Raw genomic sequence first — 25,993 nt, 5'->3', positions numbered from 1 at the left:
ATCTGTCATTCTCCAATTGGCCTTCACTTGACCTCCAGTGGGGGATTCTGAAGCCATATAAAAGGTTTAGACGACTCAGCTCCGACCACAAAGTATCTGTGAAAGGTTTTTCTATTTTGCAGCTTAAATAGAGACGGGAATTCTCACTATTTAAGTTACGGTACAGATGCTTAGGTGATTTCATATATCATTACCACCAGTGGTCTCATCTTTTTTTTTATTTTTTCTTTTTTGATAAACCAGGGTTCTCATCTATCAGTTCTAGCTACACATTTGCGGTCCTTAACTAACCTTCTATTGCTTCTTATCTGAAAAAAAAGTGACAAAAATCCAACATTCCAATGAGCATCTTTGTCGAATCATGTAACTAGTTAGTGGTTCTTGTGATGTATGTGGTCCATTCAAGAAGAAAAGTGCTCGATGAATCATCGATGCCATCAATCATACGATTGCTTGGAATATGTTTTGATAGATATTTTCTTTATTTAATATGTATTTGTTTATGATATATGAAATAATTAAGAGTTAATATAGAGTGGTTTTGTTTCATAAAAAACCAACATATTTTCAGAGGGAAAGTGGGATACACCAACTCCCATGCAATATGACCAGCCACATTGAGTGTTCGCCATACCATATCGCATTGTGGATGCTGCCCTTTCGGCATGATCTTGGAGCAGTGGTGGGACCAGACCAGGGATTCTGGCTTAGGTTTAACAGGGAATCATATGAACAAGAGTTGGCAAACCCTTGTTCAGCCAAAAGTTGGAAGGTGAGTAAAGCCATGGCGGCAGTCACTTGAGAGGAAAAAAAAAGGTAGAGCACAAGAAAAGGTATGACTAAAGGGAGGGGATCATACTCAGAGCTTACTTGGAACCCATGAAAGCCATCTCATCAAAACCCACATGACCCTCGTTTCCACACTAAAAGAAAACCCCAAAGGCCACCTCATATATATAAAATAAAAGAAAACCCCAAAGGCCACCTCATATATATAAAACAAAACACAAAACAGAAGAAGACCCTTCATTTTCCAATTGTTCTCTTAGCTCCAGAGCTTCCCCACCCTTTCCTTGTCGAATTCAATTAGTGGACCCAAAGCCAATGTCCCTTCCTTGGACTTCAAGGCATTGATAAGATACATGATTGTAAGACATATATCTAGTTCTACCACTCTGAAGTCCTCTCTGAGCTCTTTAGATGGCTCTCAGTTCCCGTTCATCGATCAGCCCGAGCTGCGAGAGTGCCTGCCAAGAAATCCATGCAAAATGGAATCAACTCAAATTTCTTGGTGAGACGCTGGCAAGCCGAACTCCAGCTGAGAGGCAACAAATCAAGGAGACGTATCGCGCCATGTATCACGAGGACCTCGTCGAACACCTTCATAAGGCCTGGATGGCCAACTCAAAGGATGAGGTTAGAATCAATCCATATCATACTAACATACCATTTCAGTTCAAATTTTCATCTTGGTCTTCACCAAACAGTCTTTTATCAACTTTCTTGCCACCTTTGTTCAGATGTTCGACATATTATACATGTGGATGCTCGAGCTTCACGAGCGTGACGCCATGGTGGCAAGGGATGCAGTGGAGCGCAGCAATGTTGATTACAAGGCCCTCATCGAGATGTACACTCGTCGGAAATCAAACCAGCTCTTCTTCATCAAACAAGCTTACCTTGCAAAGTTCAAGAGGCACCTGGACCAAGATATCATCTCTGAGCCACCCCACCCATGCCAAAGGGTAGGTTGATCAAGACCTTACTTACTGTTGCCATGAATTGAACACTAGCCTCTGGAGTGGACTTTGGGTGGAGAATAAGTTATAAGAATCTACTGAAACCTTTTTTTTTTGAGTAGAGCCTTCTTGCTTAGAATTCTGCTCCATGTTTGGCATCGCTTTGATGGAGAAATGCTTGGATAGAATGATTAACAAAAATGCTGCACAGATACTATTGGCTCTCGCTGCATCCCACAAGTCCCACCATGATGATGTCAGTCCACACATCGCCAAGTGCGATGCCAAGAGGCTGTATGAAGCTGGGAAGGGGAGCATGGGATCGATCGATGAATCTGCGATCCTTGAGATGTTCAGCAAGAGGAGCATCCCACAGCTGAAGCTGGCATTCTGCTGCTACAAACATATATATGGGCATGATTACACCAAGGTAAGCAGGTGCAGAAGCTTGCTTGTATTTGTTTAATCCATCACCATCCAGTTCTTAATCAGTCCTGTGGTCGTTTAATATCCAGACGCTCAAGAGAGAGAACAGTGGAGAATTTGAGGACTCGCTTAGAGTTGTGGTCTGCTGCATATATAATCCATCCAAGTACTACTCCAAGGTATTCTTCCATCCTTTTGTTCCATCATATCATCAGCTAAGTCAGAGACTTGGTGCATCAAAGTTTCCAGGTAATGGCTCTTTGTCTGTTGGTATGTTTTTTAGATGCTGCACACAAGCTTGAAGGAGGCAGATGCTGATAAAAGATTGCTGACAAGGATGATGCTGGGTAGTGCAGAAGTGGACATGGAAGAGGTGAAGTCTGCATTTTTAAAGAGATACAGGAAGAAGCTAGAGGATGCCATTTGTGAGAGTCTTCCAGATGGGGATTACAGAGACTTCCTTGTGGCTCTAACAAATGCTCCAATCTCTGCTTCTTGATTTCTGAGTTATGGGCATCATCTTCATGTAGAATCAGCCATATGGCTTACATGGTCAAAGGTTTCACAAGGTTACATTGTCCCAATTTCATCAATTTGAATACTGGACATCAGGAAACTATTATCAATATAAAGAAAATCTTATAATTTCAAAACAACAAGCAGAACTTAGGCCGAAGGACGAGATATATATTTTGCAGTTTTTATTAGTGTATAAGCTAATGTATGATCATGTAGGGGTAGAAATCGGGCATGTTGGATCAGGTTAGAAAATAAAATATCGAGCAACATGATTGGGACAGCTGACATGTCGATCTAGTGACCACCATTCATTTTGCTCATCTTACCACTAAAACTCTTGCAACCCAAAGTTCGAGTTCGGAAAGCAGATGTTTTATTTGGCTTTAACCCGCTATAACATGATTGTCTCGGCTGGAGAAGAACAGGTAGATCAGGTAGACTGTGGTTAGCATACAATATCATCTATCATCACAGTTAACGAGCATCAACAATCTGATAATTAAACTTGTAAAAATAATATAAGGACTAGTTCTTCCATAAATTGAACCATTGAGATATCTTGCTATCTAGGGCTATTAAATGTTATTGGGGTTGTAATCATTTGACTAGAGAGCATTTGTTGACCTTTTTCATCTAACATCCGTAAAGGTTATGATAATCAACTACAAGTTTCAAAAGAACTTAAAAAATCAATACACAATACAAATTTAAAGTTTCAACAAATAAAATTTTGAAATGACCATCAGGTTTAGAACAGCAAATGACATGGAACTGAATCTTGAGCATGGACTTATTAAGACAGAAATTTAATCTTGGAAGTGCTTCAGGGTTTAGGTGCTAATTGATATTTAAAATTGAAAGCGTTACTAATATACTTAGAAATAGAAAACAAATCTTAAAACCTTAGATTTAGATTCTAAAAGGATGCAAAATCGCTTACTTCTAAAGCTAATAAAATCTACAAGATCTACCATAAGCTCCTCCTCTTCTTCTTCTTGCTTCTCTCTCTAGATGACCCCGTATTCTTTCTTTTTCTTTTTTTTTTTTTTTTTTGGTGAAAACGACAATTCATATAGCTCTAACTTGAATACCCCCACATTCTTTCCTTCCTTTGCCCTACTTATAGGCAAGAAAGATAGCTTGGAAAGGAAGTGGGGCCTGCCAGGTTTGTCCTCATGCATAGATCAATTTCCTTCAGGGTCATTTGGTAGGGTAAGATTAGTTTGTCAGTGCCAAAACCCAAATACTCAGCAAGAAAGTTTTATAGACTAATCTTCAAAGCATGCCACTAAAAATGATGGTTAACATATGTATCAGAAAAAAATGATGCAAAATGATGTTCCAATCCTGTATATGAAAAGCTTGTAACATAAAAATTGACAACTTTCTTCTCAATCCCTCTCATTTCTGAAAGTAATGCTGCACAGTAGAATACATAAATCAGGTGCTGATCTTAATAAGTTTCTTCTTTTGGAAGAACCTCTTCAGATGCCACAACTGCAAAGCAGGGACAACGATGCAAACATCAAGGGACATAATACCGAACCATGCAACCCTAGCATTTGTTCTCTCACTCACTTCTCTCATTTCTGCTTCCCTGCATCCACAAAACAAAGGAACACTCAGGCATAAGCTATTCCATTCTTAACAAAGCAGATGGATTGCCAGCCAGGGTCAGTTTACCTGGCCTTAAGATATAACAGGTTCTCATGTATTGCCTCCACAGCAGCTTCTAATTTCCTTAGCTCAAGCTCGACACCCTAAATTTATCAAACCCACAAATCATATATAGTCACAAGAAGGATACATAACAATTGTAATGAAAGTGCCGCATTCTGGCCGGAGCAGTTGATTTTGTAGTTTCAAGAGTTCACCTCAATTTTTTGTTTCCTAGCAACTGAATCCCAGTCCTTTGCTGCAATACCAATCTTCCAGTCGAGGCTAACACTAGCACCTACACCTTTATCACCGCTATCTATCTATCCAGAAACATGCTAGGTATTTGCCAGCCTCTGTGGTTGTGAATGCAAACTGACCTACAGTAGCATTTTCTTGGTGATGAAGAGTGTTTTTTTTTTGCTAAAGCGGGCATTTCATACATCACGGATACGAATACACCCTATAGAATCAGAATACAAAAGGTCCCGAAGTGCTCCGGGCATCTCTCTCTCCCCAGCCCATAGAGTGCCTCCTGAGTGGCACGCTACGTACGCTGCCACCCAGTCGGCCACCCCATTGGCCTCACGATATACATGCATAGCCTGTAATCTAACACCCTCCCTCACAATCATCCAAATGTCGCGAAGAAAGGGATGAGCACCTCCATGACTACTCGGCCCCCTACGGATCCAGCTAATCACCGTGGCCGAGTCACCCTTTAGAAAAACTGAGCTTGCTCGGAGCACCCGCCGTGCGTAGGACAGGCCCACCTAGGCCGCTCGTAACTCTACCCCTAGAACCGAAGTATCAAAAATCTGACAGTCCCTTGCTGCCACCGCATCAGAACTTGGGCTCCTAATAACGAATCCGGCCCCTCCCCTCCTGCCACCATCTAGGACAAAGCCATCAAAATTGAGCTTGAGGAAGCTCGAGGGTGGGGGCTTCTAGGTAAAGAATACTCTATGTGGAACTGCCGAAGCAATGTGAGAGCCCCAGATGTCCCGAGTTGTCAAAAGTCTATGAGCTGACTCTACATGGATAATCTCTGCAGCCTGAGCACAAGCCCGTTCTATCACAAACCACAAGGACAGTCGATGCTCACCAAACACCCGGGCGTTTCTGGCCAGCCATATCTGATACGCTGTACAAGACGCCCTAATAGCCAATCTCCACATCTGAGGAACACTAGCCCAATGCCGAATCTCCTCCAGAAAAGTATCCCTCCCACTCCAGGTGTCCCCCAGGATCCCAATCATACTCCAGACACCTTTTGCCCACACACATTGGAATAGTACATGATCCACCGACTCGGCTACCCCACAATTCGGACATAAGGGGGAAAGGCTCATACCTCGTCTACTCAACACTGAGCATGTCGGTAAATGTTCCCAAGCCACCTTCCAGAGGAAGAGAGCAACCCTCTGGTGTAGCCCAAACCTCCACACCCAACCACAGCCTAGGCCCGGCTATGAACCCGGCTGAAGAACCCGGAAAACCTCGCCAATCCCAACACTGGCTCGACAGGTAGTGCTCCAAATTCTAACGTCTGGACCTGCGGATCCCGGAAGGGAAATCGCCCAAACCCGCTCTACGAGATGCTCTCCAAACAACTGACCCAGCCTATCGCCATCCCACTCCGCCTCCCCCGGCCTGACCAGGTCAGAAACCCGAAGTCCCGCCCCCGCCTCAGCACTGAGCATCATCGGCCATAGTCTCAAAGGAAGTGCATCCACCCATGGGTCTTCCATCACATCAACGCTTTGTCCGTCGCCGATCGGCTACCTCGAATGCGCCAGGGCCATAGGCACATACCTTCCAATCTCTTGCCACATAAAGGATCTCCTCAGGCGAGCTGTCGCCTTCCCCTCGAGTCCCGCTCGGCCGTACCTGGCTATCATGACCTGGCTCCAGTGACCGTGCGGCTCCAAGACAAACTATACCGCCCTCCGTGCCAAGAGAGCCTCGCATCGCACCAGAAGTGACTATTCCCCCAGCCCACCCTCACGTAGTGGCAGGCACACTCTCTCCCAGGCCACCAGGTGTATCCCATGGCCCCCTATAGGAGCCCCAAAGAAAGCTCCGCATAAGCCGCTCAATCCCCTCCAGCACGGTCTTCGGCATCGCTGTGTGAGCCATCAAATAAATAGGCATGGAGCACAGAACTGACCTGATCAACATCAATCTCCCCATCATAGAAAGTGATGATGCCCTCCATCCCTCTAATCTGCTCTGCACCCTCTCCAATAAAGTAGAGCACTCTGCCACCCATAACCTCCTTCCTGTGATGGGAACCCCAAGGTAAACCAAGGCCCCCGTCTGCTCCTGCATCCCTAGAATCGTCCTGATCTCCTGTCGCACTCTCCTCTCAGTGCTAGGACTGAAAAAGATGGCTGACTTTTGTAGATTGACCCTCTGCCTGGACATCACACAATACTCTATCAGCACTCCCTGGAGGGCTCTGGCATCCGTCGTCCTCGCTCTAGCGAGTAAGAGGCAGTCGTCTGCACCCGAGACTGGACTATAAGGTACTAGCTTCCGGTTCCCGCAAGCAGCATGCAAAGCACAGAAAAGCACATCAAAGCAAATAATAAATAAAAACGGGGACAGAGGCATCCCTGGCGAAGTCCCATAGTAGCACGGAAGAAGGGCGATGGCGTGCCGTTGACCAAAATGGAGAAGCTAGGCCCCTGCACATATCCTAGAATCCAGTCAATCCAAGTCTGGTGGAATCCAAAGCTCTCTAGTGCCCGTCGTAGAAAGTTCCACCGGATCTAATCATAGGCACGCTCCATGTCCAGTTTCACTGCCATCAAACATCGCCTCATCGAGGCTCGCTGCGGATCCCCCATCATTTCCTGAGCCAGCAAAATGTTGTCTGAGATAGTCCTCCCCCCACAAAGGCTTCCTGCTCCTGACTGATGATCCTCGGCATCAGGTCCTTCATTCTCCCCACCATGATCCTCGCCACCACCTTGTACAAGGTAGTGCACAAACTAATGGGTCAGTAGTGACTCGGCTCCGAAGCATCCTGACGCTTCGGTATCAATGTGATGAAGGTGGCCTTCCAATCATCTGTCATCCCCGTTCGGCTGAAATAAAGATGTACTGCCTCCACCACTACCCTCCAAATAATGCACCAATATCTACGAAAGAAGAATGGTGGAAAACCATCCGGTCCAGGGGCCTTATCCTCTGCAAGACTCCAAACCGCTCCTGCACCTCCATCTTTGACACTAGCCGAATCAAAGCTGTACTCTCGGTCTCATCAACTCTAATCTCCGACCGAAAAAGCAGACCCGTCTCATATATCCCACCATCCTCCGTCTACCTAGACCTGAAAAACTCAAATAATACCTGTCTAATTGCCGAATCCTCCTCCACTCGGTGGCCCACCCTGACCCTCAAAAAGCAGATCATATTCCTCTGCCTTCTGATGACTGTCGATCGGTGAAAGAAACTAGTGTTCCGGTCGCCATCCTTGACCCACTGGATCCTGGACTTTTATCTTCAAAAGATCTCCTGCTGGCGCAATAAGGAATGGTGGAAGGCTAGTGATCGCCGTAGGTCCGCCATATCGGCCTCCGTAAGCTCCTCTCCTCGATCCTCCCACCCCTGGGCGTCCAATATCACAGCTTCCACCTTCTCTAACCTCTGGAAAAGATTGCCGACAACCTCTTGGTTCCATCGACGAAGACGACGTTCAGTGAGCTCCAACTTGCGTGACACCCTCTGCATAGCATCACCCCGTACCGTCACACTTCACGCCTCCCTGACTACATCCCAAGATTAGGGATATGACAACTACAGCTTCTCGAAGCGAAAGGTGCTATGATGTACAGATCCCAACACTGTAGATATCAAGAGAGGGCAATGATCAGAAGCAATCCGAGCTAGATGACTAACCTGGTAAGCTGGAAAATGCTGGATCTAGTCCGGAGATACAATGGCCCTGTCAATCCGCTCCCACACTCTAGCTTGCCCAGATTGATTGTTGCACCAAGTGAAACGAGGTCCAGAGAAACCGAGGTCCACTAGCCCATTCCTCCCCAAAAACTTCCGAAACTTCCTTCTATCCACCGAATCAGAGTAAGCTCTTCCTCCTCTTTTCTCATCTGGGCATAAGATACAATTAAAATCACCCACCACCATGATCGGTACTCCTTGGGTCAACAAACTAGTCAACTCGCCCCAAAGTATTCTCCTTGCCCGGTATTCGGTGCTAGCATAAACCCCACATAGCACCTACGAGGGTTCATTTGGTTCTGAAATGACCATCATCACCTACTGAGAGCAATTGTAAAATATATCCATAGAAGCCATTCTCCGCTTCCACAACATCAGGATACCTCCAGATAAACCCCGAGACTCCACTGTAAAAGATTCACAATTACATGCCAACCGCCGCTGCACACGACGTAATCCATCTCCGGACACCCGTGTTTCACAAAGAAAGCAAATTTTAGGACTATGAAGCTGAACTAACCTCTTGAATGAGGAGGAAAAGAACGGTTTGGCCGCCCCCCGCAATTCCAAGCTAGCACCTTCATTTAGTGTTATTGGATGAGTTTGTGCCGACTCTCCTCGGGCTATCCAGTCCTAGTGCCGAATTAAGTTTTCCCACTCCTGGGGCCAATTCACCTCCCTGGATTGAAGCTCTCAACAAATCAACCACCCTCCCATGTTCCAGAATTGGTGATCCCTGTCTTGAGCCACCGAACACACCCCTCATCACCACCGCCCTGACTGGCAAGGGCGATCGTGTCACTATGAACGAGCTGCCCAGTTCCTCCAACTTTTCTTTCCTCCCAGCTGGGCATGATGCAGTGGCAGACAGAGTAGGTGGTCCTCTTGCTGAAGCCCCATCAGGGAGCCACGGGACCTCCTTCTCCTAGCCCAAATCCACCATCGTATCTCCATCCTGCTTCCTTCCCTTAGCTCGAGCCTGCCCGCCTTCTTCAGTCGCAGCCGCCGGCGACATCAACATCTCGCTGGACAGCTCCTTCCCGCTCAACGTGGCACCTCCAACATTCGGAGAATAGTAGCGAGCAGCGCCTTGGCACGAGCCTGCCCACCGTCTTCAACCGCTGCCGCCGACGCCGACAGCATCCCACACGACGGTTTCATTCCGCTCGACGAGGCACCGCCATTGTCCAGTGAAAGGGTAGGGAGCAAACCTGGTGAAGACCCCACAACACTGCTGACAGCATCACCGACCGTCCTCTGTCGAGTTGGGGCCCTCACCGGAGGTAGGGAGGCGCTCTGAAAGTGTCTCCTCCTTTCCTCCCTCCGACGTCTCTCCAAGCCATCGAAGAAGGAAGAAGACACTGTTCTGGGCCGGCCCACGCACGCTTTTCTCCGCCTCCAGCAACGGACTGGACTTTGTTGGGCTCCTGGCCCGCTTCATCGGACTTGGGCCCTAGCCTCGGGCCGACCCAGAGACCGCATGGTGGACTGGCCCTTCCAGGCCCGACTTCTAGCCCATCTCCCCACCTGAGTTCGGGGCCAATCCGGTCACCGCACCGAGTTGGGTGGACTCACCGTTCATGGCCACCGAGCCAACCACCTCCCCCTTCATCGGTGATCTTCGCCTAGCCAGCTTGGTTGGCTTTTGCCACCCGTCGGTATCCATGGGCGACTCAAGAGAACTCGACGCCACACAGAGGGAACTCGGCCCCGACTCAGGTGCCGGATGTGTTTGTGATGCCTTGCCCCTTGACTTGGTCATCTTCTTCGCCGGCTTGCTCGCCCTCGACTGTCGGATTCTGGATGTCGACAGCCACAGACCAAAAGGAAGCCGGCTCACCGCCACATCCCCCTCCTTCAACTCCAGTAACGAGGCCTGCTGAGCATAGTGGTCGCCCAGAGCTCCAGACATCACCGGATCTAGAGGAAAGGGGCAAGCTTCCTCTCCATGACCAAGGCAAGCACACTTGTAACAGAAGCCCGGTAGATTTTCATAGCGGAAGATTTGCCAATGCATATCAGAGCCTACCCGGATGAAGGTCCCCGATCGGATCGGCGCCCTCGCATCTAGCTCCACTTTGACTCGTGCAAAGCCTAGCATCCGGCCGAGATCTGTGATCTTGTCCAGTGCCAGGGGCCGGCCAGCCTTCACTGCGATGTTCCAAATCAAGCCTTTCGTCCAATACTCCATTGACAAGTTAGGTAGTTTAAGCCATACAACAAGCCGGCTGAGTTGCCTGTCATCCGGAACGAAGTTCGGTCGCCACCGCTCCATAGCGAGTAGCTGGCTGGCCACCAGCCATGGTCCGGCCTCCATGGCAGCTTCCCGATCACTCCCCGTCCGGAAGCGGAAAGCAAAGGTTTCATTCGACATCAGGAACTCCTCGACGTCATAATCGAGCTTCCCAACCACCCGCACCCGGCAAATCCACTCCACTGGCACCCGACAGCCCGCACTACGCACAATCACCATGGTGTCCCTCCACGCCGCTCTAGCCAGCTCCCCCTCCTCCGACGGTATCTCCACCACATCCATGAACCGCTGTTTCAGGGCCTCCAGTTCCACTTCCGAGATCTGATGATTTGTCCAAATCGGCGGCCTCGCCGTTCCCTTCGCCACCTCCGCCCACGTCCGGCCGGTTCTAGCCGCCTTCGGTTGAGGCCGCGCCGGCTTGTCACCCTGGCCCACCGCCTCTGTCTTCCCTGATTCAACCGGTCCCGATGACACCATTCGTGTAGCCCAGGTGTTCGATCAAATAAGCCACCAGTTGCATGAAGATTGACGCGCTAACCACTCGGCTCCCCACGCCAGCCTACATACCCCAGGTGTTTGGAGGAAGTCCCCACCCGCCGCACGAAGATTGTCGCACCTGGGCATGCATCCCAAGTCACTCTCTCTCTCTCTCCTCCCCCTCTGACACCAGCCTACCCTTTGAAGAGTGTTTCCATATGATGATGTCACCTGCAAAAGAAAGTTCAATCCATCAACGAGAAAGCCCAAGCACATCCAGAAAGTACCATCCCTCTATTCTGCTGAATAGATATAAATACATTCATCTACCATCACAATTGAGCAATTGCAGTTTGCTTATTCACGCCATAGTTAAAGCTGACCTGTCATGTCTCACCAAAACCAAAGGAGCTCATTCAGAAGTAAATAAAGAATGGACAAGCCTGTTTCGATTTGCATATAAAACATAGTAGGCGGTTAAACAAGCAGTAAACATGTGGGTAACTCCTGAGCAAGAATAAATAAACCACAGCACAACAGTTAGCAGACAGTAGTTCCATTAGTTTCTCTAACACTTTCAGGTACTTCATAGAGTTCCTAATGATCTGCCATGCATTTTCAGTCATGTTTCCCAGATGTTCACCTGCTGGGGGAAAAAGAATCGCATATCTTAAGAAACTCTGATTTGACTGGGGAGCCCACATCCTCAGTAAGGCAAAAACTTCATATTACTCTGCAACCTTTGCGATGAGACTTATTACTTCTAGTCTGAGAGCACACTGGTACATAAGAGAATGAATTGACTTTGGTACCAAGCCCGTAGCAGAGCAGTTTTTCTTTTTCGATTTTTTTTTTTTAATTTAAGGGTTTCTTTGCTCCATCCCCAGATACTTGGGCTCTATGAAAACTTACTGTTTTACGCTGCTCAACATAAAATTCCAAGTCCGCTACCAGTTTAAAATCAGATTATATAATTAGTTGATACATTTAATAAGATACAGGGTACACTTTACTCTTCAACCTTTGTGATGAGACTGATTACTACTAATGTGAGAGCATGCTGGTACACAAAAGTATGACATGAATTTGGTACTAAGGGTTTTTTTAAGTGCTTATATAATCAGTCGATACATAATAAAACACAGTCTGAAAATCATTCGTTTAAGTGGTAGATAAGGTGGGAACAATTTTGTGAAGAAGGATTATTTCAGATTGTGGGAAATAGCAAAGCAGACATGCATAAGTCTGATGAATGATTGACGAGCAGAAAAACTAGTTTTGGGTCCGTACATTGCACTTACCTCTTCCTAAAGGATATCAGCTTGAGATATTTCTTATTATGACAGGTTGAGCTCCAATGAAATTCTTTTCAATTTCATCAAAATGTGGTAACCTGGTCTTGATGAAAATTCGCTCGTTAATCATCATCATCACCCAAACCATTTTACATGAAATTGATTCACTATGGAGCATAACAGAATGGCTCCATGCTAGGATCAAGGATTTCTTTTTTTTTTTTATAACTACCAATTGGAAACCCAATGGCAACTCTCTTCATTATTGGTACACGTTTTCAAATCTAGACAATCTTAGGCTAGACTGGGGATTGCCAAGAAACCTCAGGACTGCATGGTTCGGGAGTTGGTTTAAACATATGCAACCAGGGAACAACCTTCTGAAATCCCCATAATTAAAAGATCTTAGACGAACACAAACAAGTTGACATTGTTTTTTTATTGGAAATTGCATTCATCTTCTAGAAAACAGAGTCACGGACCTAAGCAGCCTATTAAGCATCTTGCAAGAAACAACAGAGTAATATTAAGTATTACCAAGTAGCATGCATTCATATAATATGAATTCACATATCTGTCACTTAAAATTTGCATGATAATCTCAACATTGGTTTTCATATGATAAGGAAGCAAGCAAACTTGTCAAGTCATTTAGGTTGTCCTAGTTGGTAGAACCCCTTTGTAAGCACTATTTCCCCATATGGCCATCTTTCCATATCCCTGCTCCCGCACCTGCACCCACTTCTGGTAACTAAGAGGCAGACTGCATGGTGGCAACATGAATGCTTAAAGTTTACTTCCTCTCCTAAAGGGTTATCCATTATACTGTCAGGAATTGCATTGAGAAACTAATGGTTTAATCCTCCACACCATCTGAGTTCACTTAATTTCCAGAGTGTTAGCTCCCTCCTTTCCACTTGAGTTTCCTCTTGCCATAGAAACTACCCTAAATAAATACTGTCAAGAAAAAAAGTACTTGATAAATAAATTACAGTAACAACCCCCCTACAGGAACCAAACTTTAAGAACTCCCTGACTAAAAACCTTGAACTCTTGAAAAATCTTATGCGAATGCCCTTGAGAGCATGCTTGGATGCACAGGCAGAAACTACCAAAAAATTTAGGAAAGGTTAGGAATATAATGATGCTCTATGCAAATCCTACCAAAATGAATTACTATAGCATTTGTTATTTGGATGGTTGCATCACACACACAACAACAAAAAAAAAAATTCCCAGAGTCCGAAGTAGCAACCAGAAAATAGATCATACAAACAGATGACAGTTGGTCATTAAGACCACAAGTTGGGGTCTTTGGGTTTTAAAAATCGGCCTCTAAAGAAGCTGCTAGAGCGATTTGGGGCTGAAACTACTACACTAAGCTTTGCGCAAGATGACAGGAACAGAAGAAGAGGAAAAGTGATTGTGTGGACAGACTACCGACAGTGGTGTCTGGCAGTGGCAGCAGCTAACAGTGAATATGATAGTCAACAACAAAGACTAATGTGTTTTTCTTTGTTCTCTCCCTTAATTTCTTTTTTTTTAGATAGCTTGGAGTTAATGACACAGACACCACCTTCAACTACGGCTGTTGCTTCTGTAGCTGCAATTACCATTGCAGTGAGATGCATGATGATGAGGCTTTTGGATGCTATGACCAAGTTTCCCTAACAGATTGACAAGATTGGTTTCTAGGGAAACTCAGGCAGGATGATAGATTTTTTTTTTTTTTGGGTACAACGGTGGCTCACACACAACGGGTGTGAGTGCAGCCAGGATGATAGATCTTTAACCTAAGAAGAAACAACGGATTCTGGAATTTGTTGGATTTTATTACAAATGACATTAGAACTCAAGTTGGAATTTGTTTGACAAGAAATCATCAAACCATATTATACTAAAAGTCAAAGGTTAGGATAATTGATATTATGCATTCAGAGCATATGAGCTCCCTATTGTAACAGGAATTTGCGTTATCAACATTTAAACAAGTATTATGAGGTCAGATCAACATCTCAATCCAAAAAAACTCTAGCCCTCACCTAGGCTTTTCTGAAAATTATTTCCGTGCATCCTTTAGAAATCCTTCTCCACTTGATCTCTAGCCTTAGTGACAGCGTAGTCAGCGAGCACGACGACGTTGGGCTGGATCTCCTCCGACACGCCGGGCAGGTTCAAGCACAACGCCGTCGCGCCGGGCGGCAGCAGGGAGATGAGGAGAAGCACAGAGCACAGCAGCCGCGCCGCGGTGGGCGCAGCTCCTATTCGATTCCCGAGAGCAAGGGTTCGGCGGCGACCGGTCGAGCCGTAGACCTTTCTGCCTCCGGTCACCGGGGTGTGGCCACCGGTTCTCGGCGGACTGACGCAGGCTTCGGCGCCTGTGGACCCGAAGAATTCCAAAGGGTCCTGTGCGCTTGACCCAAACCAGAATAAATTGGAAATCCTAAGAACAAGAGCAGAGATGACAACCGGATTGGATCGGTTAAAATACTTATTACATCCTATATATGATAGATTAAAAATTTATAATCTAAATCTAACTTATTTATTAAATAAATAAAAAATAATGATCTGAATCTGATTATTTTATCGAACCGGTAATCTAGCTCGATTTATCACCGATTGGAAAAAGTTAAACTGAGTTAATTGTTAAGCATTTGCATGTTGAAGTCACTACTTGTCCCAAAAACTCAAACTGATAGAATATGATAAGTATATTTATATATTTTATATTTTCTTACATTAGCATCTTCTCTCGATCTATCATTTTTTAATGATTCAATAGGATTATTATAACCTCTAGTTTTGGAACGAATAATCGTTCACACCCTTCTAGTTTTGGATTGTATTTACATAAAATTGATAGAATTCTCCATTTAGATCGCTTTAGCAGAAAGCTTTTAGATCGGAATGTCTCTTAAAACTTAGCTCCCAGTTGAACATGGAAGAAGAGATTGTGCGTGGAAGAACACAATCACTTTGTAGACAAAATATACAATATTAATAAGAAAATTCTTTATCAAATATGTAATTGCAGATCAAATGTTAAACTATTTTTTTTTTTTGGCCTTCTGTGGAGAATTTTGGCATCAAGTCAAGCATATTTGGCAACCAATATATTACCAGGTGTATGGTGGCATCCTGCCATTTACAATTTATTACCCAAGATGCACTATAATTATGCTCACGCTAAAATCCATCACAAAGTTCCATAACCTCAAGTTGCATGAAACACTTATTTCAATCAAAAAAAAAAAAAACAGAGGGAGAGAGACAACCACGCATATATGCAAGCATGCTATTTTCCGAGAAAGGCTTGGTTCACTGCTCAAGGAATCTCCACAGTAGTGGCCTGGTTGTTACGACCAGATTTTCCAGCGTCGGCAATAGCCGTTGGCAACTCGAACTCTCCTTTCTTCTCACTGCCCTCGGAGGGCTGGTTCAAGTGATCCTTGCTCTTGCCCCATATAAGGGAGTAGAGGCCAATAACTATGACAGCTGCACCAATAACACTGCAAGTATCCAAAGGAAGAAGGACGTTAGCGTCTGTTCTACTTTTTCTTTTGCAATTTTTCTTTGCGTTTTTTCCGTGGTGATGCGACGAACTAAAGAAAAATATAGCTGTGGTTTCCGTGCATGTTTGTACCCACCTTCCCAGAGTGATCTCCTCTGCTAGAACGATAGAGCCCAAGACAGCTGTTACAATCATGCAAAGAGGGTTGAAAGCAGTGACAAAGACTGGCCCTCTCTCTTTCATCACTTTACCTTGCACGTAATATGCGACACCAGAGCAAAGCACCCCCTGTCAAAAGAGAGATTAAAAAAGTTCTAACGTATAATTAGCCAACTTGCATTCAAGGATTTCTTAGCTCAGTAGTACGTGCTTATTAAGATGAAAGACAAGATAGCAATCATCTTACAGAATAAACAACAGCGAGGAGTCGTGTGTCCCAACCGATGATCCAAGGCTTGGCACTGCCCCGTTCCGCCACAAGAGCAACCAGGCTACTCATCAGTGTTCCCATGAGGCATATCAAGGTGGTTAAGGTGAGCGCGGCAGGGTATGACTCTAGTGTATTCGACTGCACCAAAACAAGTTTGAAACTAATTAGCATTGATCTACCGTAGCCATGTTGCTAAATTTTCAGTTGTGAAATTCTATGTATTACTTGTAGGATGAAGAAACTAGACCAACAGAAGCAACCACCCAGCAGCATGAGGGTACCCTTGAGCGAGTTGCTGCCGTTCTGACTGACCGCAGTATTATGATGGCTTCGCCCTTTGGACCATACAAAATCTAACGATGGACCTTTGTATAATATCATGAGCAAAGCGCCTGCCACCGTAACGATAGTTCCCACAAGCTTTGCTTGGCTACGTCGTCGCCTTAGATTCATGTTCTCAATCCTAATCATGCAGCAAAGTACTATAATCGGTAAAGGATATAACTTATTTTAGATAACTAGCTAGTCTTGAACTATTCTTTACCTTAGAACAATGGCCAGTAGGAAGGTGATTGCAGGGAGGATGTTAAACAATGCGGAAGCGAAGCTTGCGGAGGTTAAGTTGGCCCCCACGTAGTAGAAGTTCTGGTCAAGCACAGGCCTGGCATGGAAGATAACAGTAGTGTCTAGCGGAGTGAGAGATGAAAAATAAGTGCATATTTAATTAACTGAGATCAAGGTAGAGGTAGATCCGTACTCAAGAAGTGCCAGCGCCATTGTTTTGAGGAAGATGGAGAGGGTCATCTTGGGTCTCACTTTCCTGTTGGGGAGAGAGAAGAAAGAGACATAATAATGTTTTTATTTGATTAGCTCCTAAATAGAGAATAAAAGAATTTATCATGCTATCTAGGTCTATGTGATCAATTCTCAATGTTGATATGGGCAAAATTGGAATAGGAAGACAGAACTAGCCGTTTATGTCTTCAAAATCTCTCCTCCACTTGAGAGATTGCCAAACAAGGAAATAATTGGCTTCTTCTCTCTTTTAGTCTATCACCGAAATTAAAATTTTATATTTTCTATTTGCATTTGTGAGAACTCGTGCAAGCATGTATTTAGCGTGCGCGTGAGAAAGAGAGAGATAGAGAGACCTCTCAAACCACAGGGCAAAAGGAGCGACGACAGCCACGGCGACGGCATTCCGATACACCACAAGCACATAGTGATTCATGCCGTGCTTGAGCGACGCCACTGAGATGACAAACATCCCAGCATACCCAAACTGCAAGAACACCATAGCCAAATATGGCTTGACCTTGCTCACCACCTCACCAAATGCCATACTGATCACAATATCTGTTTCAACTCTCCTGCCAACTCCCCCTCTCCTCCCTCTCTTGCCAACCCCACAAGAATGTAAGAGGACGGAAAGGATTGTCGGGATTTAAATAGAGAAAAGCCGAAGCAGCAGTGACTCCTGGACTACAAACACGTACGGAGATATTATCTTCTTTTTGGGGTTTAAAATTCTCTCTATTGGAGGTGAGGTGAGGCGTGCGGGGATGAAAGGCCTACCTAATGAAAACTGGGATTAGTGCTTGCTGATGCTGGGCTTTGGTGAGTGGCGCTTCATGTTTGGATTTCAACTGCGTGACAGGCCACATACATTTTTTACCACCTTTAAGATGGATATTGTGGAGGTGATATGTGATGGTGGCTTGCACAAAAGTACGCGCACAAACTTTTAAACAATGCCTAAGTGCATGTACGCATGAATGTTTGGTGCATTCTCGCGCGATTTTCGGGTCTACCTTGCAAACTTTGCCCCCAACTATAATGGGCAGGTCAATGATATTTACATCTAAAAATTAAGTGGCATACACCTTGGATCCCTCTCAGCAAGCAAATCTCCTGCCTCCTCTTTGTTTGTGCACTTTTGGAGGGTTGGCATGTCCATTCACTATCTATGATGAATAGGATTACGATGGTCCGGTCAGTGCTTACTTCTATCCCCATCTATTTATTAGCCAACTCCTTCATTCCAGTGTCGCTTTTGAGGACTCTTGAGCAGCTCTTTAGAAACTTTATTTGGGGGAGGAGGAATAGTAGAGGTGGTGTTCATCTGATGGCATGAGAGGTGGTGTGTCAGTCAACCAGGTTAGGAGGTTTGGGGGTGCAGTCATTGTTGGCCAGACGGGAGGCCTTAGCGGCACGTCATGCAGCTAGATTTGTGTTGGAGCCTGATTGTATGTGGTCCTCGCTGATGAGGGCCAAGCATGGAGCTTTGTTGCCCAGGGCACGAGCTGGCCGTCGCCATTCACCGGTCTGGAGGGAGATGTGTGCCAGAGCAGCTTTGGTGATTCCAGAGATTAGATGGGCTATTGGGGATGGGCGATCCATTAATGTTTTGGAGGATAGCTAGGTGATAGAGCAGCTGATCAGTCGCTTGCCGACCCTGGTGGACTCGGCAAGGTTGGCAGGATGCAGGGTCAGTGACTTGTTGGACCCAGATGGAGGTCGGTGGAGGGACGGGGTGGTCGGTTTGGCGAGCAGCTGGCAGAGGATATTGGCTCTACCGATTTCTGCCCGAGAGGAGTCAGACAGATTAGTATGGTTGCCATCAAGGCGGTCACGAGTGCGGGCCAGGGATCTCTACACACTGATCAGCAGGGAGCTAGTTAGGCAGATTGATGGAGGCTGGATTTGGAGGATGCGGATTCACCCGCGAGTGGCGCTCTTTATCTGAAAGGTAGCATAGGGGTGCCAACCGACCAGGAGCTTGCTTGCCAGGCGAAGTGTGCGAGTTACGCAGTATTGTGAGCTGCATATGGATATTGAGGAGACCAGTGACCATGTTCTTTTGCAGTGTCCCAGCGCCACTGAAATATGGAGGTGGGTTCTTGCGCTACTTCTCCACTCGGTGGAGCCTGCGCAGGATTTGATTCAGCTGCTGAGAGCTTTCGTGCGGAGTCCCAGTTCGGCTGTTGAGGAGATCCACAGAGCATACATGGCACACTATATTTGGCTAGACAGGAACGCCGGTATTTTCGAGGGCAGGAGGTCCTCACCGAGGTTGGTGGCAGATAGAGCCATGCTGCATGCGGGGGATGTCTCCGCTGCTACTGTCACGTTTTCCTCTAGGATGACTAGGGACATCTGGGGCACTCCTACCGCTGTCACAGCGCCTAGGTTCGCGTTTGCCTTTTGGGTGCTCTCATCCCTTGGTTATCTCAAAGTGAACTTCGATGGTAGTGTGTCGGCAGATGGTGAATCAGGAGGTGTTGGTTTCGTGATCAGAGACTATCTGGGCAGGTTGGTCGTAGCAGGTGGGCGTCGTACGCCAGGCCTTATAGTTGTTGGGACGGAGCTTCGGGCGGCCTGGGAGAGTTTATCTTATGCGAGGTAGGTTCTTCGTGCTGAGCGAGTGCATTTAGAGGGGGATTCTTCCTTGGTGCTTAATTGGATTCGGGGTGTGGACAAGTATGGGGACGGTCACCCACTCATCCGGGATATCAAGGGGTTGGTTTAGGAGATGTGCGATCCTCAGATTGCACATTTGTTCTGGGAGGCAAACAGGGCTACAGACTGGATTGCCTCCTTTATGGCTCGGCATTCTGGGGAGTTTTTTTGGACATCTGCAGCAGACATTCCCCCTCCCTTGTACTCTTTACTTTCTTATAACTTGGCTGGATGTACTAATTTAAAATGTCATTTTTCAAAAAAAAAAAAAAAAGAAAACACTTGGACACATTTCATCCATGAAAAAAAAATTATTTTCTTTTTTTATTTAATGGGAAACTTCTAAAGAAATCAATCCTCGCACTATTTAACAACATGCTTAACAATGTACGTAGCTCCAATAAAACCAACATTTTAATATTCGTTGTAGTTTTTGTTTTTTTTTTAAGATGCTAGCATTTATTCTTGTAGGTGAGGACATGGTGCACGGTGAACACTGTAGCTCCGGCGAGCAATTTATAAAGGGATGTAGATTTTCTATGCGTGTTTTGAGCCAAACACTATTAAGGATCATCCTTCTGTGTTGTTCAACCTTCACTGTATGGCTCACATATAGGTCTCCAGAACCCTATTGTAAATTTGGTGGTGATGCCATGTTAACCCTAACAAATCCTTATAAGTTACAAACTAACATCTTTATGTATTGATTTACATGCAAAGTCCACATCCTGTTCTTTGGGAACGTCATATGTTCTAGTTACTGATGTTTTAATTTTTGAGAAGTACGTGCTGAGAAATGTTATATATATATGTTGCAACAAATGGAAGGTGCATCTACCAGTGATCATGATGTTAAACTTGGAATGAAGCATCATCAGTCTTTGAAATAAAGAAGGCTAACTACTTGTATTGTCGGATGAAATAAAGATTTACCATTACGGTCATACCTTTGGTCATGATACTTTTTATCGGTTGAACTTATCTAATAAATGTGAAATCATCATAGCATGACTTTTAGTGGAAAATATTCTCTCTCTTGTATACATGTTTGGATGCTTTGCATGTTGATTCATTAATTAAATAATTCAAAATTTTAACATTTTAAGAATAACCCATATTGAATGTAAAACTCAACAAAAACCTACTTTGAACATCAATTTTTATCTTAGATACCTAAATAACTTGATCTCTTGAGAAAATAAAATTTAACTTTTATCTACATTATGAGACGCTTTCTCTTTACAAGATATCATGCAACATTCGCACAAAAAGATGCATCTAGATCAACATGATCCAATGCATTAGATCTAATGATAATTCTAAAGGATACAACTCTTTATGATTGGATACATTGTGGGGTGAAGAGATGCATCCAATAAAAAATTACATCTATTTACACTCATCTTTTCATATTTATAAATAGAGAACAAGCAAATTGAGTACTAAATGAATGAACTCAACTACGTCTCTTGAGCATTCGAGAAGGGAGGATTGAATCCATATAAACAAGGATTGGATGGAATTTTCTTCAATCTATTTTGCTGATTTTTATCGCATTTGGATTTGACTGGTTTGGGTTCAACCTTAATTCTTCTTTGCTAGAATAGACTTCAAAAAGAACACAAAGCGATTAGTTGTATGTAGAAAGTAAAGAACCATCAATTGTTTGCATCTAGATAGAACGAGTTCCATTATAAAGAGAATGCCTTCCATAAGATGCCCGATATCTATAACTTAATTTATTTTATTTGCTCTGTGCACAAAAAGCTATTTATTAAATAATCAAAAAAGAATACCAATATCAAATTAAGAGAGAGAATTTCCAACAGTTTCCCCATGTAAGGTTATTTGAGCACAACGAAATAAACAAGATGTCATGTTGAAGCCTGATCCTGCGAAATTTAACACCTCCACTCATACACAGCTGCGAACAAGCACAAGCCACAAAGGCATTTCCCAGCACAACTACACTGATTTTTCACAAACCATGCATAAAAGTACGTGGACAGGGCAGAGTAAAACGGAACAAAAAGATGAAAGAACAAATAAAGAACAGGATGGATAAAATTAACAAACTCAAAAACCAAAAGGTTCGCGTTCTTGAGTTGCAAACTTAAAACCAAAACCTACATTCCACAATCCCTGCTGCATTTCCTTTTCCTAAGCCTTCTCTGTCCTCTTTTGAGTAGTTCCTTCTTGTTCCTGTCTTCTTGTACTACTTGTTTCTCGGTCAGAAGCCTACAGTGAGGAGATGTTTGGGGGATCTACAAGGTTTGAGCCAAGGAGGTCATCACACAAGCTGCCAGTGCTGTCGTGAGCCTTGTGACTCCCTGACCTGGGGCTGCTCCCAGTGCTGCTAGACAGCGAGCCAAAGTTGGTCTTCTGCAGGACACCTGTTGGCGATGACTCTAGCTGAGGACTCGAATCCCAGCCATCTGTCAAGAGGTTTAGAGACGAAGTCGAGCAGTTCTTGCTTTGGTACTTCGGAGTGCTAGATGCATTCTTGCTTTGGTACTTTGGAGTGCTAGATGCATTGGTCAAGGCCTCCCCAAGAGGTCCAGCCATGGAGGCCTCCCAGGAGATAGGTGTCCAACTTGCCTGTCGCTGGGTCACCTCATTCAGAACACCTCCTATTCCTAGACCCATATGAATGGGATCGAAATCCCGGGATAACTTAAGGGGTGAAAGCGTAAGCTTTTCCTGGTTAGGAGAAGAGGATGACGACGAGAAGCCTGAGGAAGCCATAGGCATTGAAATGGAGAGTTGGGCTCTGTCAGATTGCATTTCCTCAACATCTGGCCACATGATGGTTGAGCAGTCGGACTGGTTTTTAGGCCAGTCATCCACGAAATGCCGAAGAGGATGGGATTGGGGTCGTTGCTCACTGAGTTTTGGAGTGGGTACAAAGCTGAAGTTGTGTGTGGAACTTCTTGAAGGATTGAGAATGATTTCGGTGGTAATGTGTGCGAAGTCTCCTCGGGATGAGGCTACTTTGAAGGGATCTTGCTGTTTAGAGATGGGAAGCAAGGTATTCATAGGTTTTGGGTTCCCAGAATTTAGTGCGGAGAGGGCCTGAGAGTCCTGCAGATGATCGTTTACATTTGCTTTGCTTATCAGCATCCTGCAGGAGACCAACAATCACTGGTAAGTACTTGAAAGGGGGGTCATGCAGTCCAGCTCAAAGGTTCATTTTTTTCAGGATAATTAGCCCATATATATTCACTACAATATCATAACTATTTGAAAGGCAATCAATAATTTCGCTACCATGCTAACATTGTACACAAAATACATGACTAGAATTATTTTGTTCATTGATCTTGGAATTTAGAAGAAGAATCTGAGGCTAGGGGCGGCTCAATAAATTTGGAGGCTTAAGGCAAACTCACCGGAATAGGCTTTTTTTTTAAATAATAATAATAATAAAAATTTATTAGTGCAAAATCCTTTTTGAGAGAGCAAGCATTTGTGCAACAAGGGGGAAAAAAAAGCTATATAGTTTCAGATGAGAGATAATGCATACGAGAAAGCGCAAGTTTGCAACTGCAAAGACATTCTCACTATATTCACATGAATTATCACAGAAAAGAAAATTAAGCAAATCAAACCAAAGCCATCCTTGGAAATGGAAGAGCTGCCCATTGAGGTATTTTCATGACAATGCTCAGATTTACAACCCTAGAAGAACGATAGCTTGCTAAAAGAAACCGACAGAAACAGACGCATAACACCTTGACGTTTTCTAGAATATAAATGTCCCATAAATACAATAATAATACAGATAAATTAGAAAAGAAATATTCAGCTGCCAGGTCGGGGTGGATCGGATTGGTTGGAATAGTTCTGTCCAATTGTGGGTTAAATTTTGATTCATTATAATTCCAATTATTAAGATTCTCGAACTCCATTCGCTCCAAATTAAGCACAAAATATTCCCATTTACAAAGGCCCTTGGGTAGTCCATTCATATTTTTTGGGGGCTTTTCTTATATTATATATACAGATAAAATGTTTTGTTTTGTTTTTTATGAAAATATAAGGACAAAATATTCATTTGAGGATTAGTCTGCGAAAGAACGGAACGATTCAAATAATGAATTCATTGATGATGTTGTCTCCTTCATGTTGTGTTAAAATACATTGTTCAAATATTTGACTTTTGATTTCTAACTCTCTCACCTTGAAGTAATTAAAAATTGGTGAATCACTTTTGGAAAGGTACGTATGATGCAGATTTTATAATCCCACCATATCTCTTTGTTTGCATGCACCTGATCATTTATAAATATTATACGAATACTTTAATTGGACACTCTGGAAAAAAATAAAAGAACTTTGTAGAGAGGTAAAATTGGTCATGAAAGTAAAACCAACGTAGATAGCACTTTATCTATTACGCAATGGAAAATAAATGATATCACATGTCAATGCAAAATGATACAAACATGCGTGCAGCAAAGCGGTTTAGAATAAACATAAAACAAATATTCAATTCTGCAATCCATCTCTCTCTCTCTCTCTATCTGCGAACGTCATGAACCATTTCGTCCACCGCTTGGTCTGATAGCTCTGATTGGAATCCAAACTCCACTAATCCAGGCTCTGAGAGTCTGAGACTTCATATCAGTACCATGGAAATTATAATAAAGAAGATAAAGAGTTAGTAGTGAGCCATATGTAAGGTGGACTAACTAGATAGCTTAGGCAATTAGACAAAGTATAGGCCAATTAAACTTAACAATTGCTCAAACTAGATTTATAATATATATGTGGCCATTTTTTTTTGATAAGACGGACGGATTAATATACATGTCTAATATAAATACATCCACTCAAGTTAAAAAAATAAAATACCGAACTGTCAATCTAATGACCACCACTCATTTTGCTCATCTTTTTTTTTTTTTTTTTTTTTTTGCTAAACCGGGCGATCTATACAACACGTGTACGGATACACCCAATAAAATCGGAAAACAAGACATTCCGGAGCTCCCGAGGCAGCTCCCCGTCCCCAGCCCATAAGGTGCTCCCGGCATGGTTGGCCACATACGTGGCCACCCAATCCGCAGCCCCATTAGCTTCTCGAAACACATGCTTCGCCTGGACCACCCCTCCGTCCCTCGTCATCAACCCGATATCGCGGACCAAGGGATGGTCGGCAGCACCGGCTCTCAGACCCCCCTGGATCCAACTAATGACCGTAGCCGAGTCACCCTCCAAGATGACAGATCTAGCTGAGAGCACATGCTGAGCGTGTCGAAGACCCGCCCAGGCAGCTCTCAGCTCCGCTCCAGGGACCGTACAGTCAAATACCTGACAGCCTCCTGCCGCCACAACCCTGGAGGTAGGGTCCCGAATAACAAAACCCGCTCCACCTATCGTGCCACCATCCAGCACGGACCCATCAAAATTGACTTTGAGGAAGCTTGGGGGTGGGGGCTCCCAGGTGAAAAACACCGTGTGAGAAGCTGCCGAGGCAGAAGGGGAGCCCCAGATATCCCGAGCTATCAAAAGTCCGTCTAAGGAGACAGCACAACTAAACTTTGCCGCCTGCGCCCGCGCGCTCTCCGCCACGAGCCTTGGCGACTTGCTCTGCTCACCAAAGGTTCGAGCATTCCTAGCCAGCCATATCTGGTATACTGTGCAGGTCGCTCTAACCGCCTCTTGGCGAGTCAATGGGTTACCCGACCACCCGCGAATAGTTCGTAAGAACTGGTCCCCATGGGTCCAACCATCCCATGGCAGCCCCGCCGCACACCACGCCGCCCTCGCCCATATGCACTGAAACAGTACATGGTCCACCGACTCCTCAGCTCTGCATGCCCCGCACTCTGAGGGCAACCTCAAACCCCGTTCGCTCAATACTGCTCTTGTCGGAAGCCGAACCCAAGCAACCTTCCATAAAAACAGTGCGACCCTCGGATGGAGGCCTAGGCGCCAGACCCAGGCACAATCCGGCCCTGGCTCATGCTCGAGTACCACTAGAAGTCTTGCAACCCAAAGTTCGAGTACGGAAAGCAGATGTTTTATTTTGCTTTAACCCGCTAAAACATGAATGTCTCGGCTGGAGAAGAAAAGGTAGATGGTAAGAATGTGCGCGTGTGCAAATTCCACATGCTGGCTAAGATTTGATTATATTTTGTCTTTCTTCGCGAATAAAATTGGAACAAGATCCTGCGCGGCTCCCACACAAGGATGATCTGAACTAATCAAGAAATATGGTCCAGACAAACTTATATTTTATATTTTATGTTGATC

General features: G+C 44.7%; 3 protein-coding genes across 4 annotated transcripts; 1 reads left to right on the top strand and 2 right to left on the bottom strand.

Moving 5' to 3' along the window:
- Window positions 1-1,200: 1,200 nt before the first annotated feature.
- Window positions 1,201-2,802, top strand: LOC103712549 (uncharacterized). The gene is made up of 5 exons (XM_008799100.5): window positions 1,201-1,416; window positions 1,521-1,745; window positions 1,951-2,169; window positions 2,255-2,344; window positions 2,449-2,802. Exons 1-5 carry the CDS (start codon window positions 1,201-1,203, stop codon window positions 2,662-2,664), a joined length of 966 nt encoding a protein of 321 aa, XP_008797322.1. The 3' UTR covers window positions 2,665-2,802.
- Window positions 2,803-3,928: 1,126 nt separating this feature from the next.
- Window positions 3,929-15,289, bottom strand: LOC103712550 (uncharacterized). 2 transcript variants are annotated; one of them, XM_026806713.4, is made up of 4 exons: window positions 14,375-15,289; window positions 10,336-11,268; window positions 4,368-4,444; window positions 3,929-4,281 (listed from the first exon to the last, which is right to left on the bottom strand). In XM_026806713.4, exons 2-4 carry the CDS (start codon window positions 11,035-11,037, stop codon window positions 4,125-4,127), a joined length of 936 nt encoding a protein of 311 aa, XP_026662514.2. In that variant the 5' UTR covers window positions 11,038-11,268; window positions 14,375-15,289; the 3' UTR covers window positions 3,929-4,124. The 2 variants fall into 2 exon arrangements, with proteins under 2 accessions (XP_026662514.2, XP_088567789.1); XM_088711663.2 differs by lacking the exons at window positions 3,929-4,281; window positions 4,368-4,444 and having other exon boundaries at window positions 4,816-11,268.
- A 134-nt stretch (window positions 15,290-15,423) lies between these two features.
- On the bottom strand, window positions 15,424-17,713 carry LOC103704316 (WAT1-related protein At1g21890-like). The gene is made up of 7 exons (XM_039134164.3): window positions 17,428-17,713; window positions 17,034-17,096; window positions 16,821-16,937; window positions 16,502-16,739; window positions 16,253-16,414; window positions 15,983-16,134; window positions 15,424-15,844 (listed from the first exon to the last, which is right to left on the bottom strand). Exons 1-7 carry the CDS (start codon window positions 17,616-17,618, stop codon window positions 15,661-15,663), a joined length of 1,107 nt encoding a protein of 368 aa, XP_038990092.3. The 5' UTR covers window positions 17,619-17,713; the 3' UTR covers window positions 15,424-15,660.
- Window positions 17,714-25,993: the final 8,280 nt, after the last annotated feature.

This window comes from Phoenix dactylifera, chromosome 15, assembly GCF_051530095.1.
Source record: "Phoenix dactylifera cultivar Ajwa chromosome 15, Ajwa_hap1_PhDact_Kaust_v1.1, whole genome shotgun sequence".
Taxonomy (NCBI): domain Eukaryota; kingdom Viridiplantae; phylum Streptophyta; class Magnoliopsida; order Arecales; family Arecaceae; genus Phoenix; species Phoenix dactylifera.
The sequence above is the reverse complement of the archived record's forward strand: the minus strand, read 5'-3'. Positions and strand labels throughout refer to the sequence as shown.